The following is a 14156-nucleotide window of genomic DNA, read 5'->3' as shown; positions in this document are numbered from 1 at the left end:
ACAAAAGGCACTGACAAACAACGGTGACTTAGGCACAGTGAAAGCATTCGGCTGGCTGTGATTCCCATCCCATCCCTGTTAGCAACCAGGAGGCAGAGGCAGGAAGATGAGAAGTTCAAGGTTATCCTTGCCTATAGCAGGCTGAGGCCAGGCTGGGCTACACGAGACAGTGTGTCAGACAAAATGAAACAAATAACAGAATTCTAAGGAAAAAAAAAAAGGAGTTCCATCTCAGAACTCCATACCCAGCTTAGCTATCAATCAAACCTTAGGGAAGGTAAATATATTTTCAGGCACACACAGCTTAAGATTGTTTCCTTTGCAGGACTTTTAATGAGAAAATTATTCTACCCAAAGAGAGTAAAGCAGAGAAGGACGATAACAACAGATGAAGAACCACCAATCCAAAGGGAACTTGGCAGAGGTCTTGCAAGATACCCAAGAAATTACCTTTATACAGTTGCTGCTGTGTGTTAAATTCAACAACCAGGGCAGAGACAAGCTAGCCCTGTACTGCTTGATGGTGGGGATAGAGTTGGGGGAATATGTCATTAAATATCAACATTGTTAGTGTACTAACCTAGACGGTACAGGACCACTACTTGATGTGACCTGGAGTAAACATGCAGTATAGGGAGTTTCTGCCAAGATAATATGGCACAAATCTTGCTGTTCTTTAGTAAATAGGCATAAAAGCTTAAGGATAAAGTGTATATTAAATGCATAAACCTGGCCTGAACGTCTGGTCTTGAGGTTGTGATGGTTAACCCTCATCATCACATGGACTGGATTTGGAATCAACCAGATGACACCTCTGAGTGTGTTTGAGAAGATGTTTTCACAGTGGTTTAACAGATGAGAGAAGACCCATCTAGAATGCAGGCAGGTATCATCCCATGGGCTGGGGTCTCAGACAGAAGAAAGAGGATAATGTGAGCAGAGAGTCAGCCTTCATCTCTCTCTGCTCCCTGACTGTAGTATCACATGACCAGCTGCCAGGCACATCTGCTGCAGTGTCTTCCCCACGAGAAGTTGAACCCTCAAACAGTGAGATAAATAACTCTTCCTTTCTGATGTGGATGTTGTGGGTCAGCTATTTGGCTACAGCAATGATAAAAGCAGCTGAGACGGTAGGAGCATGCTTCCTTGGCATGTGCCATGTCTCACTGTCCAAAAACAAACAAAGTCCCCAAACAGGAAACAAAAGCAACAACTATACAAAACTAATTCACCATAAATAGAATGTTGACTATGTTTACAACCTATTGGAGCCCTGTGTCTTTGACTGGATGGTATTATGTGGCACCCAACTGCATTATGAACAGCACGGAAAAGGCCAGGCAAACAGAAATTAAAGCAATCATTAACTCCAGAGAAAACAGATGGTGGGAAGGAAAGGAGAAGTACTCATGCAATGATGGTTCAGCTGTCTATGTGTTTACGTAGTGTAATAACGCCTGTACTAATAATGACCTAACTAGAACCTCAATACATCCCGGGAGACTGGGAAGTATGTGTGAGAGCAGGAATCTTTTCTAGCCACAGCCAAAGCCCTAGTTTGGAATTAAAAAGGAAGGAAATAGTAGGCAAGTCGCTTAGAGGTGCAGAGGTACAAACCTGTACAAGAACTGAAACCATCTATCTGTGTATGAGTAGAACTGGGGAGAACAGGCTGGAAGGCATGGAGGTGTCGGGATCTCCATGTCTGTGGGTTCTGTATCTTTGGGTTCAACTAACACAGGACAGAAACACTAAGCGCACAAAACAATTCTTCACCTGTACTGAGTGTGTGCAGATTTTCATTCTGTCACCTTATTCACTGTCAACCCAACAGGATCTAGAAGCGGCCAGGAAAAACACCTCCGGGTATGTCTGTGAGGAGTTTCTAGGAAGGGCTAATTAAGGTGGGAAAATACACCCTAAATGCAGGCGGCATCGTTCCACGGAGAAAGAGAGCTGAGCATAGAAATTCACCTCCATTTCCTGACAGTGCTTCAGGGTAAGCAGCTGTCTCACTTTCCTGATGACTTTCCTGCCGTGATGAACTATAACAGCAAACTGCGAGCAAAAACAAGCTCTCTTCCTTAAATTGCCTTTGTTCCACATTTTGTCATAGTAGCAGACAAAAATGTAACTAATAGATCGTCTAAAGATAACAGTATAGCAGCTCGGTGGTGGTGGTAAATGTCTTTAATCCTAGCCCTTGGGAGGCACAGACAGGCAGATCTTGTGAGTTTGAGACCAGCCTGGTCTACAGAGAAAGTTCCAGGATAGTCAGGGCAACACAGAGAAACTGTCTCAAAAAACCAAAAAAAATACAGTATAGCAAGAGAAAGAAAAAAAAATACATAGAATATAACAACTATTTACACAGAACCCATACAATACTAAGATGAAAATATATGACAGATTATACATGAATCTTATGCTGCTGTATATGAGGGTCTTGGGCATCATGGATGTTTGAGGATCTGGGAACAATTCCCTACAATACAAAGGGTCTTAAAGCACAGGCACAACAAGGCCACTGAATTTAACAGACGTTATAACCAGACAATGGTGCATGTATCGGCGAGTCCAACGAATCACCTACTTTTGGTGCATTTCCAGCTTTGAGGGACCTCACGAGCTCCCCTTGAGCTGCTATGCTGTTGAACAGCTCCAGTGGAGAGGTACAGGACTCGCCACTGGGCATGTCTGCCATCTTCTAGGACCTAGGCCTGCAGCTGGCTAGTGAGCAAATGTGTTCAGCAGTTCAGACAAGACTCTGTGGAGAAAAAAATGAAATGGGATTGAGGGTGGAGAGCCATGAACAGATTACTGCAGCTGTATTTCCTTCCCAGAACTCAGTCTTTCTTCCAGAAAAATGTGGAAACTGTTGAACTGTAACAGAAACTGGGTAACAGAATATTAATGTAAAGAAATAAGGAGAAATTTGGGCTCATGAAAAGAAGCATCAATGCTGACATTAAGAACTAAATGCATTACTGGACGTGCCAACTTGAGGTCAGCAAAGAAGGGCCCCCTTGGTAAACAGTAAGTTGGCACATAGTGATATCTGTTCACACTGAATGCCCAGGAAAGGAAGTAATGTTTGCTCAGAATACCAATGCTGTGTTCACCAGAGAGAAAGACATATTGTAAAGTATCGTTTGTTCTTTATCTTTACTGCCTTGAGTACAAACTCGCAGGCCTTTGTAGACATAAACAAAGTAATGTTCCACAGGGCTTTCGGTGGACCTGCTGCTGTGTTCTCACAGCGAGGTCCAGGTAGAGGACCAGAGCTCTGGACCAGCAAGGATCCCGACCCCAGCCATCCCCGCTGCCTTCCTGAAGGCTGGAAAGGTGTGTCTGCGACATCATGCTAGCAGTCATTACTTTTATTGACACTGGAAAGGGTGGAGATTGGGCCATCTGGAGCCTTTCGGGTTTCTATAGATAAGATAGTCACTTTCTTATCTATAAAATGATAACTCTAGCCGGGTCGAGACCAGCCTGGTCTACAAGAGCTAGTTCCAGGACAGGCTCCAAAGCCACAGAGAAACCCTGTCTCGAAAAACCAAAAAAAAAAAAAAAAAAAAAAAAAAAATGATAACTCTATGAACTTTTAACTTATTGATAGGCCTTTTATAAAAATTAAAGAAAAAAACCGATGCAGGAACACATCTGGTCGTGTTATTCCTGGGCTTGGGAGTGAGGGCTCTGGAGATCTGCCCACCTCAGTTTACCTGACTCACCTTAACCTTAGAGGAGCCACAGGCTTTGCTGGCTGGACCACTAACTCCAAGTACCCTGACTGTCATGACACCCTGGTTTAAGTTCTTCTATGCACCAAGTCACCTGAACCTCACCAGAATCTTGTGACAGATCTGTCCTCGCAGCTCATGAATACAGAAGTTCATGACTACTGAGGAGTGTCCTGTGTGACATTATTGAGGACACACAAACAAATGTCTCCTCATCTCTGAGAAGGGACCTGAGTATGGACACTTCCAAAGTGGTGAACCAGTGCGTGTTGTGCCCCCATCCCTACTCTGAACCAATGAGTTTCTCTGGGTGGATGACTCAACTACAGCTATATAACCAAGACAAACCCAGTGCAGCATGGGGGATGGCTCAAGGAAACCAGTCACCTGGAGTGCTCAGAGCCTCTTCTAGGCCGCAGAGCTCCTCCCAGAGCCTCTCAGCAGTCCTTACTTGAATGCTTGAGGGAGGGGAGAGACTTAGGGAATCTGGTTCCAGTCAGGGATTTCCTGAAGCTATTAAGTTGCTTACTGTGCTTCCCTTAACCTGCAGGGCAGGAACTTTTACCCCCTCTTAGAACACTGTTGTTTCACCACCCTGTCAACATCCAGTGGTACAACAAGCTTCCCTGCAGGATGAAGATTTCATCTGGAGGAAGCAGCCACAGAAGGGATATGTCTGAGACAAGCTAGGGTGGTCTCAGTCACTGTCCTCCACCTACTCATCTCTCAGAGTCAGATTACAGTGAAGATTTTGTATTTGTCTACTTGTTATCTTCATACAAGTTCATCAACTCATAATACCAAAGCATGATGGGGCAAGGACCATTGAGAATCATCTCACTTGATTCCTAAGGGAAGTTTGGTGAGAGACTGACTTGGATAGCAACGTCCAGTAGCCCAGGGAGGAGGCATGTAGAAGCCAGGGAGTAAGAAGAAACTCCCGGACCCTGCTTTTCTCTGGGTATATTTGCCTGGGTCAGATAATAATGAATGCAATAAAAATGACTTCTAGACACAAAGGGTCAAGCGATATCCCGTTTGCAATTTCCCAGTGTACTGGAAGAGCAAGCTGTAACTGTACATCCTGTTAGCTTAGGGAAGCCAGAAGAATCTGCCTGAGGTTCAAATCCAGAGCCCATCCCAGTCATAGGCCCTGGGTCCCCACTGCTCTTCCAGTCTAGGATGTCTCCTCCTCCTTGGTTTGGCCTCTGCTATCTTTGAGACTCAACCTTAGTTTTTCATAGCCTTTCCCAACTCCTGAAGCCTTGGGCCATTCCCACCCCATGTCCCTGGAACATCTACCTTTATTACATCACTTCCTCTGCTGTTGAGTTCACTGAATCTTCAGTACAGTGAGGATGTGCACCAGCTTCATGATCATGTATTTCTAGTATCTGCTATGAATGACTCTCCAAAACCAGTAAGTTCAACCTTTTCATCTAGACTCTTCTTTTACATCATCTTTGTTAAGTGGCTTCTAGCTGGGCATGGGAGTATATACCTCCAATTCTAGCTGTGGTAAATTTTAGACTAGCCTGGGTTATATAAATAAGACCCTGTTGCAACCCATCCCTCAAATCCTCCAAAACCAGCAAACATAGGTATCAGTGTTCGTTCTCGTTGATGGCTGAGTTAGTCAGAAACTAACACTAGTTTAGTGTTCTGGCACTGAGTCCTGTCCTCTGAGTTCCAGGGAGAGCAGGCAGACCACCTGGGGTCTCCTCCAGGTCTTAGGCTTGTAGTTTGGCTTCTATGACCACTGTAAAATCTACCCTGTCCTGGTTACCCCTGGACTTTTCTCTGCTTAGCCTGCTCCTCCACAAAATGAGGGGCTCTACAAAGACTACAGACAGTCACAGTCACAACTCCATTCAAGCCCTAGAAAAAAGAGAACGAGTGGGTGAGCCTGGGACAGCCAGCCTCTTCCCACCAGTGTAATCAGTTAGGGGAACTAGACCTGTATTCAGGCTCCAAGTTGTATGGGAACACCTAAATAGTAGAATTCTGACTTGGAAGAGGCACATAAACTAAATCTGATGGAGGGAACAACAGGTAAGATCTCTGCTCCCCTGACCACAAGCATTCGCATGGTCACTTTTAAATCTTGTATGTAAGTAGATGCGGGAAAGAGTGAGGGAGAGATCAAGAGGCAATTTCTTGAGTGAATGCTCTAGGACAAAGAAACAGCTACCCTTTTCCTTACTTCACGCAGTTATGCACTCACCTGTGTATTGTGTGAAGAGCTCTTGCCATCCTTTATTTCTATTTTTATTAACTTTTAGAATCAAGCTTAACTTTTTAGCCTGAAGTTGAACACAGGTTCAATGACTTTATAAAGGAGTCGAGATACCCCAAAAGGCTAATGATCACTGCTTGGAGGGCTTACCATATCAACTTCAGATGAGAAGTTGTGTCTCTCTTAAGGATATGCTCTTTTATCTAACTACTAACCCAATATGGAAGAAAGGAAAGGCGTTATAATCAGGAAATGATCTATTATCCCCTGTAAAATAAGTACCGGGATTGTAAAAAGTCCAACTGCTCAACCCAGAGGAACCTCAGCAAGCCTTTGATGAGAAACCCACAAAGGCTCCTCCACCCTGACTTCCCCCTTTTAGGAATTAAATCTACCGCTCATTTGGAAAGATGTCATTGTTCTGCATGAATGCTGTGGGCTCTTAAAGAAAGTGGGCATGGTATAGTTTAAGCATACAGAATGAGAAGAACTTGGATAGTTGCAAAACCCACACAGGTAGGATCCACAGAATCTGCAGCCTGGGGGAAGAGGGCAGCAAGATTTTAGGGGCAGCTTGTAAAAGGGGATAGCCTATGAACGTTTCTAGACAGCTTAGGACTGTGGCCGCAAACAGTAGGTAACAATAGCTTCTGATTGACACGATCCCAGAAGACTCTTTAGAGCAAGCAGTTTTTTACACTCTTAAACTTGGGGGTAGATGATGGTCTAGTCAATGAAAGGTTATTTCCCAGGCACTAGGGATAGATCCCAGAGCTGGGAACATGCCAAGTAGCCTCCTAACACCCGAAATACATGCCTAGCCCCATGAATACTACTTTAAAAGAAAAAGACCCTAATTTACAAAGGTTTGTCACAATGAAACTGCCAATGTATTCCGACACTGACTCCTGAAGAAGGCCAAATCAGACAAAAGCTCTGAAGTTGCTGAAGGGCAAGCTCTGACTGCAAACAGGCCACTGGGCACCCACTGCATCTACTCCTCAAAAACAGGGAGTCACCTGAAATAAACACACGCAACATCCCAATCCTGACATGGGCCCTTCTCAAGTCCTTAGCGCTTTCATATAAGGCAGGCGGAAAACAAAACAAAACCCCATTAGAACAGAAAAGAACCTCCAAGCCTAGCTAAGATGGCAATACATACCCTGGCTGTGGAGTCAGTGGCCCCTGGTCACAAGGGACGGTGGAGCAGATGAGAACTAGCAGGCAGGGTGGAGGTCTTTAATACTCTCCCTCTGTTTTCTTTCGGTTTCTGTTTTTGGAAGAGTCTATTGTCTTTCCTTCCTGTTTGCCCCACCCTTTCAGTTTCACTTACTTAGGGGTTTCTCAGAAATCACTCAGGTTCCCAGAACATTTTAGCCATTTGATTACCTTTCTTAATGAGCAAGTTCAGCCAGTGACTGGTTGGGCTGGGAGAGGAGGAGGTTGAGACCAATCAAACTCTCAATAACCCCGAGTTACTTGCCATTGCATCAGCTGTCCCGTCTTCAAGTTGACCGCCATGTGACCTCCCCACTCCTCTTCCCCCCCCCCACGCCTACAGCATCATTGTTATTGTGTGTACAGTAGAGACAATGGGGAGGGCAGGTCAGCCTGTACCTTCTGAGGCAGTCCTGTTCTGAAGTGGTGTGCTGCAGTGGAAAGATAGAAAAGATAGGTCAAGAGCAGGCTTTTGATGTTGAGCGTAAGATTGCTTTCAAACCGTGGACAAGTAGTGTTACTTCTCTGCTTCTCTCTAGGGTTCCTCGTCTGTGAAATGGTTACCAGGAACCATCCTAATACTTTGTGGAGGGGACTGATGGCGACCCTACAGGGCAAAGCCTCAGGCGGTGGAAAACGATGACAGCATGCACCCGTGGTGGGCGGCGCCGCCGCAGACTCCCCGCCCCTCGCGGTGCCGGTGCCCAGAGAACAGTGTGCCCGGTTCGGAGCTGGGTCCTCAGGGCTCAGTGAGACCCCGGCGCCATCTCGGCGTCCCTCCCTCACTCCCAAATGGCGGCTGCCCTCTTCTCACTTACCGGCCCCTGTTGGGACCCACCAGGCAGCACCGATGGTTCAGCCACCGGTACATCCAGGGCGTCCGTGGAAACCCCATCCGGCTGGAACAGCTTCCGGTCCTGGCATGCCATCATTGGCTGTTCATCCAGGGGCGGGGCATGACCCGTCCCTGATTGGCTGAGGTCCCTGGAGTCGTGGTGGAACGCGACTGGGCGGCCCGAGTGCAGGCCGGACCGCCGTAGAGGTGGACCGAGTGCTTCCGTGTGTGTGGTGAGCTGCGGGCCCGGGCGGGAGGGGGCCGGGACCTGGTAGCCGCGTGCTTCCCGCCTCATTGTGCCAGGTTTAGGGTGCCGCACGCCTTCCTTTTCCTCCCATTTCTTTCTAGAGTGCTCTGAATTCTACCCATTACTGTTGACAGCTTGGCTAACTTCTCTTCATCCTTCAAAACCCGTGTCTGGTGATATCTTTTTGTTTCCCCTCTGGATCTGTGGCCACGGGGGCAAGATCCGAGCTTAATTTCCGCCCACATGAGATCCAACGTAGAGCTAACCACAGAGTAGGTAACAAGGAAGTGCTTTTTGAGCAGGAAAATCCCGCCTGTCTTTCACTTCTTCAGCACCCTGGCCCACCGGCTTTCAGTCTACAAATCCGTCTAGATCGAGGGTTCTTGAACAGTGAACGAAACACACAGGACACCCTGCTCCACATGTCTGTGCTCCCTTTAGCTTTTTAATTTTTTTTCCGTCCTCATTACCTTCCCTCCCCCCCCGCATTTAGCCTCTTCCTCTTGGTTTTCAACACACCCCCTTTCCCATGACATCCTTTGATCTTGGGTACAAAATGGCAGCCATCACCTCCTAAACCGTGTGCATTTCCCACAGCTTTCAGCCTTCTCCCTTCTCGCGTGTTTTCTTGATTCACCCTTGACTCCTCTAGATCGTTATTGGTTCTGTTGTTTAGGCTCAAGTATTATGATCACTGGTTCTCAGCTTCTCCAGAGTGTCACCGCACAGGTGTACTCTCTTTGAGGTTCGTCTAGGCTCCATAAGATCATGCAGTCCTGGGCCCAGCTGCTCTGCTCTGCTCTTCCGTTTCTCCTTTTGAGTTCACAATGCATGGAGTGGGGGATGTGCTTCTCTCTCTCTCTCTCTCTCTCTCTCTCTCTCTCTCTCTCTCTCTCCCTCCCTCCCTCCCTCCCTCCCTCTCTCTCTCTCTCTCTCTCTCTCTCTGACTTGTGAGTGTGCTGAGTGAAGGTCATGTACTGTTTTGCCTATTGTTGCAGCTGTTGAATGAGTGAATGAAATCTACCTGTGATGAGAGTGCCTTGGGAGTCCAGCCTCTTGCCATTCTCAGACATTTTCCATGCCCTGTGGAACTGAAGGGCTATGCTGTCCTCTGATCTACCATACGCCTCTCTGTGAGTCAACCCTGCAGATAACTGTGTGGCTCGAAATCCAGGCTTGTGACTGAGCTCTATTTTGTCTGGTGGTGGAAATCTGATGGGTTTCATTTGACAGGTAGGGACAAGGAGCTTGGCCTCAGATCCCCGCTGAGTATGTAGAAATTAAATTATTTGCAGAGCATGGTTTCATCTGTGTGTAATTAGTCCCCAGTGTGCTCTTGGTTCAGTTGGAGACTGGCTGACTGCTTTTAGAAGTCCTTTTTAGAAGACGACTTTAAATGTGGACATTGATACTGGATTCAGCTACTAGTGGGAACAGTAACCACAGGCATTAACAGACTTGTGTGGCAGTGGAGTTCTTAGATAAATAGTGCCATTAGAGGCAGGAGGATTATGAGACTAAGACCAGCCTGGCTTATATAGTGAACGTGTGTCTTAACAGTTTGGGACTAGAGAGGCTCAGCTGTTAAGAGCATTTACTTTGATATCATGAGGACCAAAGTTTGGATCCCAGCACCTATGTTAACAAGCTAGGCATTACATACTCGCCTATAACCCAACCCCTAAGAGGTCAGAGACAGGAGGACCATGCCTCAGAAGAATGGATGGAAAGCAATAGAGGAGACACAGATGCCTTGTTCTGGCCTTCTCGTGTGCAGAAGCACAGGCTTGCACACTTTCATAGTTATGCACAGATGCACAAATAAATATAAAACCCAAAACATGGGGCTAGCTGGGTTTTCTTTCATCAGGGAAGTTGGTCTACGGCTCAGGCTTGCACCCTGTTCCACCATGCCCTCTGCTGGCTATGATATGTTTAGCACCCTTATTTTCTTACTGTCTGTTCTTGCTGTTCTCTTCATGATATTAAAATACTGAATTAAAATACCAAACCACCTCTTACTCAGAACTAGCCAATAACAATTTGTGATGGCTCAGAATTCCAGGAAGAATTTTTAAAAGGAAATTCATTACTGTATGAATCTGTGCATTTGGGGTGAAACACAGTTTTGGATGCCATGACCAAAACTGCTCTTGCCACACTTGGATAGGTAGCCTGGTGCCTTAGGATCCAACCCTGGGCTTTGGCATGCCAGGTAGGTGCTCTTACTATTGCTCTGCATCTCCAAAACCTTGTTTTCTCTGTTTTTCCTTTGATTGTTTTTAAAGACAGGGTCTTGCTATATATTCTAGGATAGCCTTGAAATAATTCCCCTGCCTCAGCTCCACGAGTGCTGGACTCACAGGTGGGTGTCACCATACCTAGATCATTGTTGTTGTCTTCTTTCCTTTCTTTACTTTCTCCTCCTCTTCTGCTTTGCAGTGCTAATGGGTAAACCCAGAACCTTGCATGTGTTAGCAAGTGTTCTGTTAGCGAGCTTCATATCCAGCTCCACATAGGTTCCCATTAGAAAATTGTGTGTTCTAAGTATGTCTATTGAAGACTGGAAATCCATTTATTTTTAAAAAATTACTTAGGTTTTTAAAAATATATTATGTTGTGTTTAAATTAGGGCGAACATACCATCTACCCATGTCATCTCCCTAACATCCATCAATCTTTCCTTCCTTCCCCACTCCCTCCCTCCCTTTCTTCTTACCTTCTTTCCTTTTTAAACATTAATTTAGTTATAAGGTTCAGCAATGGCATACACATCAAGACACACATGTTGAAGTCAGAGGACAACTTTCATGAGTTGATTTTTCTCTTTCTGCCATGTAAGTTCCAGGAATCAAACTCGGGTCTTTAAGCTTGGCAGCTTAAAGCACATTTAACACACTTTAGTCATCTTGCTGGCCCAAAACATCACTTATTTTTAATTTTTCCTTTTTTTTTAAAAAAAGATATGATTTCTATTTTTAATTGTGTGTGTGTTTTGCATATATATCGGTATGTGAGTGTGTCCATGAGTGTGGGTAGTCATGGAGATCAGAGCAGGGTGTTGGGTCCTTAGGAACTGGGGCTACCTGTGGAACTGTGTTTGATCCTCTGGAAGAGCCATCTCTCCTACCTCAGAATCATGTCTTTGTGTTGGAGTATCTGAAATCCTTTCTTTTAGCTCTTTTGAAAATGCAGCCTTTGTTTTTTTATGTGTTCATGTTAGTGGAGTTTGAAGTCTTAGATTTTCAAAGTGACATTCCTGCTCTGAAGTACAGAACTGTTTTCCTGTTCACAGTTGCTGACTCTTGACCTTTTTCAGTTCTAGGAAGCCACCTTTGTGTGTCCGCATGGCCTCGCTGGTGGCATATGATGATTCTGACTCAGAGACTGAGACCGAGCATGCCAGAACTGTGAACCCTGAAGGTCAGATGGATGATGCCTCTGGTGTGACCAGACCTTCTGGAACGGGTTTTGTATCTGGTACAGTGGATATGACAAAAGAGGGGGTACAACACACAGGGAATAGTCCTTTTGAAGACCCGGGGGACCAACGTCTGCCACTGGCTCGGATCTGGAGAAGTCACCCAGGATCTTGTCCCAGCCAGAGGCTACAGTGGCCCTCAAAGGACCCTGATACCACCTTCCCCACCAGTGAGCCTCCTCGTCCTTTGTGGATGAGCCGAGCTCCAGCCAGCCATGTGCCCTTGGCAGCTGCCTGCTTAAAGCCAGTAAAACCTGCTTGGGATGCCCTCCATTCACCTTCTCAGACTCAAAGCGAAGTTGAAAGCACCGCTAGAAATGCCAGCTCTTTTCAGAGGAAAAGGGGTGAGGACTGTGTGGTTCCCTATACTCCCAAGAGACTGAGGCAGCTGCAGGCACTGAATCCAGAAGCTGGTGGGGGCAAAGATCTAGAGCCTCCAGAACCCCCTGCAGGCTGTGCCCCAGCCCCGCTCTGTGTGGCTCCCACTGTGTCTGAGTCCATCCAGCCATATTTGAACAGTCAGTACAGAGAGACTAAGGTCCCCAGGAAAGTGCTCTTCCACCTGCGAGGCCACAGGGGCCCTGTCAACAGTATTCAGTGGTGTCCAGTCTTTTGTAAAAGCCACATGCTTCTCTCTGCTTCCATGGATAAAACCTTCAAGGTAAGGTGAGGGAAAACAGCCTGCAGTGGCTCTCTTCCTGGGATGTTGTGATTAGAGCCAGGCGGTAGTTGGGACAGTGGCTTTGGGAATTTCTGTAGTTCACTCTGGTCCATTTGAGAGAGGGTTCTCTGTGCTTTGCCTCAGATCTTTCGTTTTTCCTTTCCCAAGGCTGCCTTGCCATAGCACCACAGTGTTAAATAAATTACAGTATGCCCAGATGATAAACATCTTACTTCATTTTATAATAACCCATTATTTTAGCCCAAGTATGCCATAGTTCATTCCTTTCCTGTTTTGGTCATTTCATCACCCTTCAGTGGCACATTCCCACGAACCATGCTTCTGTAAGCATGCTGCTGCTTACACACCCCCCTGCCAGACCCTGGTCTGCATAGCAGCAGGCCAGGCTTAACCTGAAGACAGGCGACCCCTACTCAGGAATAGCTGAAGTAGAACAAGCACATTTTCCAATGTGCTCACAGCCCTGAATATTGTTTCTTTTAATCTTTTACTCATAAACTGTCATGCTTCGTTTTGTTTCACCTTGAACCCTGGTACGGAATTATCAGCACTTGAGTTTTGATAATCTAACTTTGGAGACTTGCTTATTTATTTATTGAGACAGAGTTTCTTTGGTAGCCTTAGGCTGTCCTAGAACTAGCTCTGTAGATCAGACTGCCCTCGAACTCACAGAGATTCTCCTGCCTCTGTCTCCTAAGAGCTGGGATTAATGGCATGTGCTACCCCCTTCCAGCCTATTTATTTATTGATTGATTGATTGATACAGGGTCTCTCTGTGTAGCTCGCCATCTTGGAACTAGCTATGTAAACAAGTCTAACCTTGAACTCACAGAGGTGTCTGCTTCTGCATCCTCCCCCCCCCCCCATCATGCTGTGTTTAAAAGGCATGCATCACCACCCCCAGCTACCTTTGGAGAGCTTTAAATCAAACAACAACTAACACGTCTGGGGAAATGACTTGGTCAGTAAAATGCTTGCCTTATAAGTATGAAGATTTGAGTTTGAATCCCCAGAATCCAAGGAAAAAGTTTGGCAGGGTGACATGCACCAGGTGGAGCCTTGGAAGTTAAGGGGCTAGAGAGTCTGGTCTATATGGCAAAGTTCCAGGTCAGTCGAGAGACCCTATCTGAAACACAAGGTAGAAGACACCTGAGGATTGACATGGGGGCTGTCCTCCTATCTTCACATGTGTGCCGTGCATGTACACATGCACACACACAGACATAAACACAGATACACTCACATGGACACAGACACACAGATACAGAGAGAGAGAGAGAGAGCAAGAGAGAGGGAGATAGAGGTAGAAAAGAAGATAGATATTCTATTGCTTGTGATGTCAGAGAAATTAGGCATCTGTTTTCAGGGGATGCAGGGTGTACAGTGTGATCTTTCTTTCTCTCTCTCTCTCTCTCTCTCTCTCTCTCTCTTTCTTTTTCTCTTTCTTTTTTTTTTTTTTTTTTTTTTTTTTTTTTTTTTTTTGAGACAGGTTCTCACTGTGTGGCTAGCTCTGGCTGGCCTGGAATGTTCTATGTAGACCAGACTGGCCTCAAAGGCAAAGATATCCGCCTGCCTCTACTTTCTAAATACTGGGATGAAAAGCCTGTGCCACCATGCCAACCATGCGATATATTTAACTCCAGCCTGTAATTCCAATTTCGGGCCAGCAGAACAAATAAGCTATAGGGGCCAAATATTGATGTTTACT

The 14156-nt window shown here is 45.9% G+C and overlaps 2 protein-coding genes across 8 annotated transcripts in view; one reads left to right on the top strand and one right to left on the bottom strand.

The window, feature by feature from the left end:
* The window catches only part of Wars1 (tryptophanyl-tRNA synthetase 1), a 30506-nt gene extending 22390 nt beyond the window's left edge, over positions 1-8116 (bottom strand). The window contains exons 1-3 of one of the 4 annotated variants that reach the window (XM_038337659.2): positions 8022-8116; positions 7603-7634; positions 2594-2767 (exon numbers count right to left, since the gene is read on the bottom strand). In XM_038337659.2, the coding sequence (XP_038193587.1) occupies positions 2594-2704 (111 nt within the window). In that variant the 5' untranslated portion in view covers positions 2705-2767; positions 7603-7634; positions 8022-8116. Of the gene's footprint in view, positions 1-2593; positions 2768-7147; positions 7238-7602; positions 7635-8021 lie in introns of those variants that run through there. The other 3 variants (XM_038337661.2, XM_038337662.2, XM_038337663.2) reach the window with 3 other exon arrangements.
* Positions 8117-8235: 119 nt separating this feature from the next.
* Positions 8236-14156, top strand: part of Wdr25 (WD repeat domain 25) — a 127098-nt gene continuing 121177 nt past the window's right edge. Inside the window, exons 1-3 of one of the 4 annotated variants that reach the window (XM_038337079.1) lie at positions 10228-10500; positions 10598-10650; positions 11605-12427. In XM_038337079.1, coding sequence (XP_038193007.1) covers positions 11633-12427 — 795 coding nt within the window. In that variant the 5' untranslated portion in view covers positions 10228-10500; positions 10598-10650; positions 11605-11632. Of the gene's footprint in view, positions 8265-9293; positions 9419-10227; positions 10501-10597; positions 10651-11604; positions 12428-14156 lie in introns of those variants that run through there. The other 3 variants (XM_038337078.1, XM_038337077.1, XM_038337080.1) reach the window with 3 other exon arrangements.

This window comes from Arvicola amphibius, chromosome 7, assembly GCF_903992535.2.
Source record: "Arvicola amphibius chromosome 7, mArvAmp1.2, whole genome shotgun sequence".
Classification (NCBI taxonomy): domain Eukaryota; kingdom Metazoa; phylum Chordata; class Mammalia; order Rodentia; family Cricetidae; genus Arvicola; species Arvicola amphibius.
The sequence above is the reverse complement of the archived record's forward strand: the minus strand, read 5'-3'. Positions and strand labels throughout refer to the sequence as shown.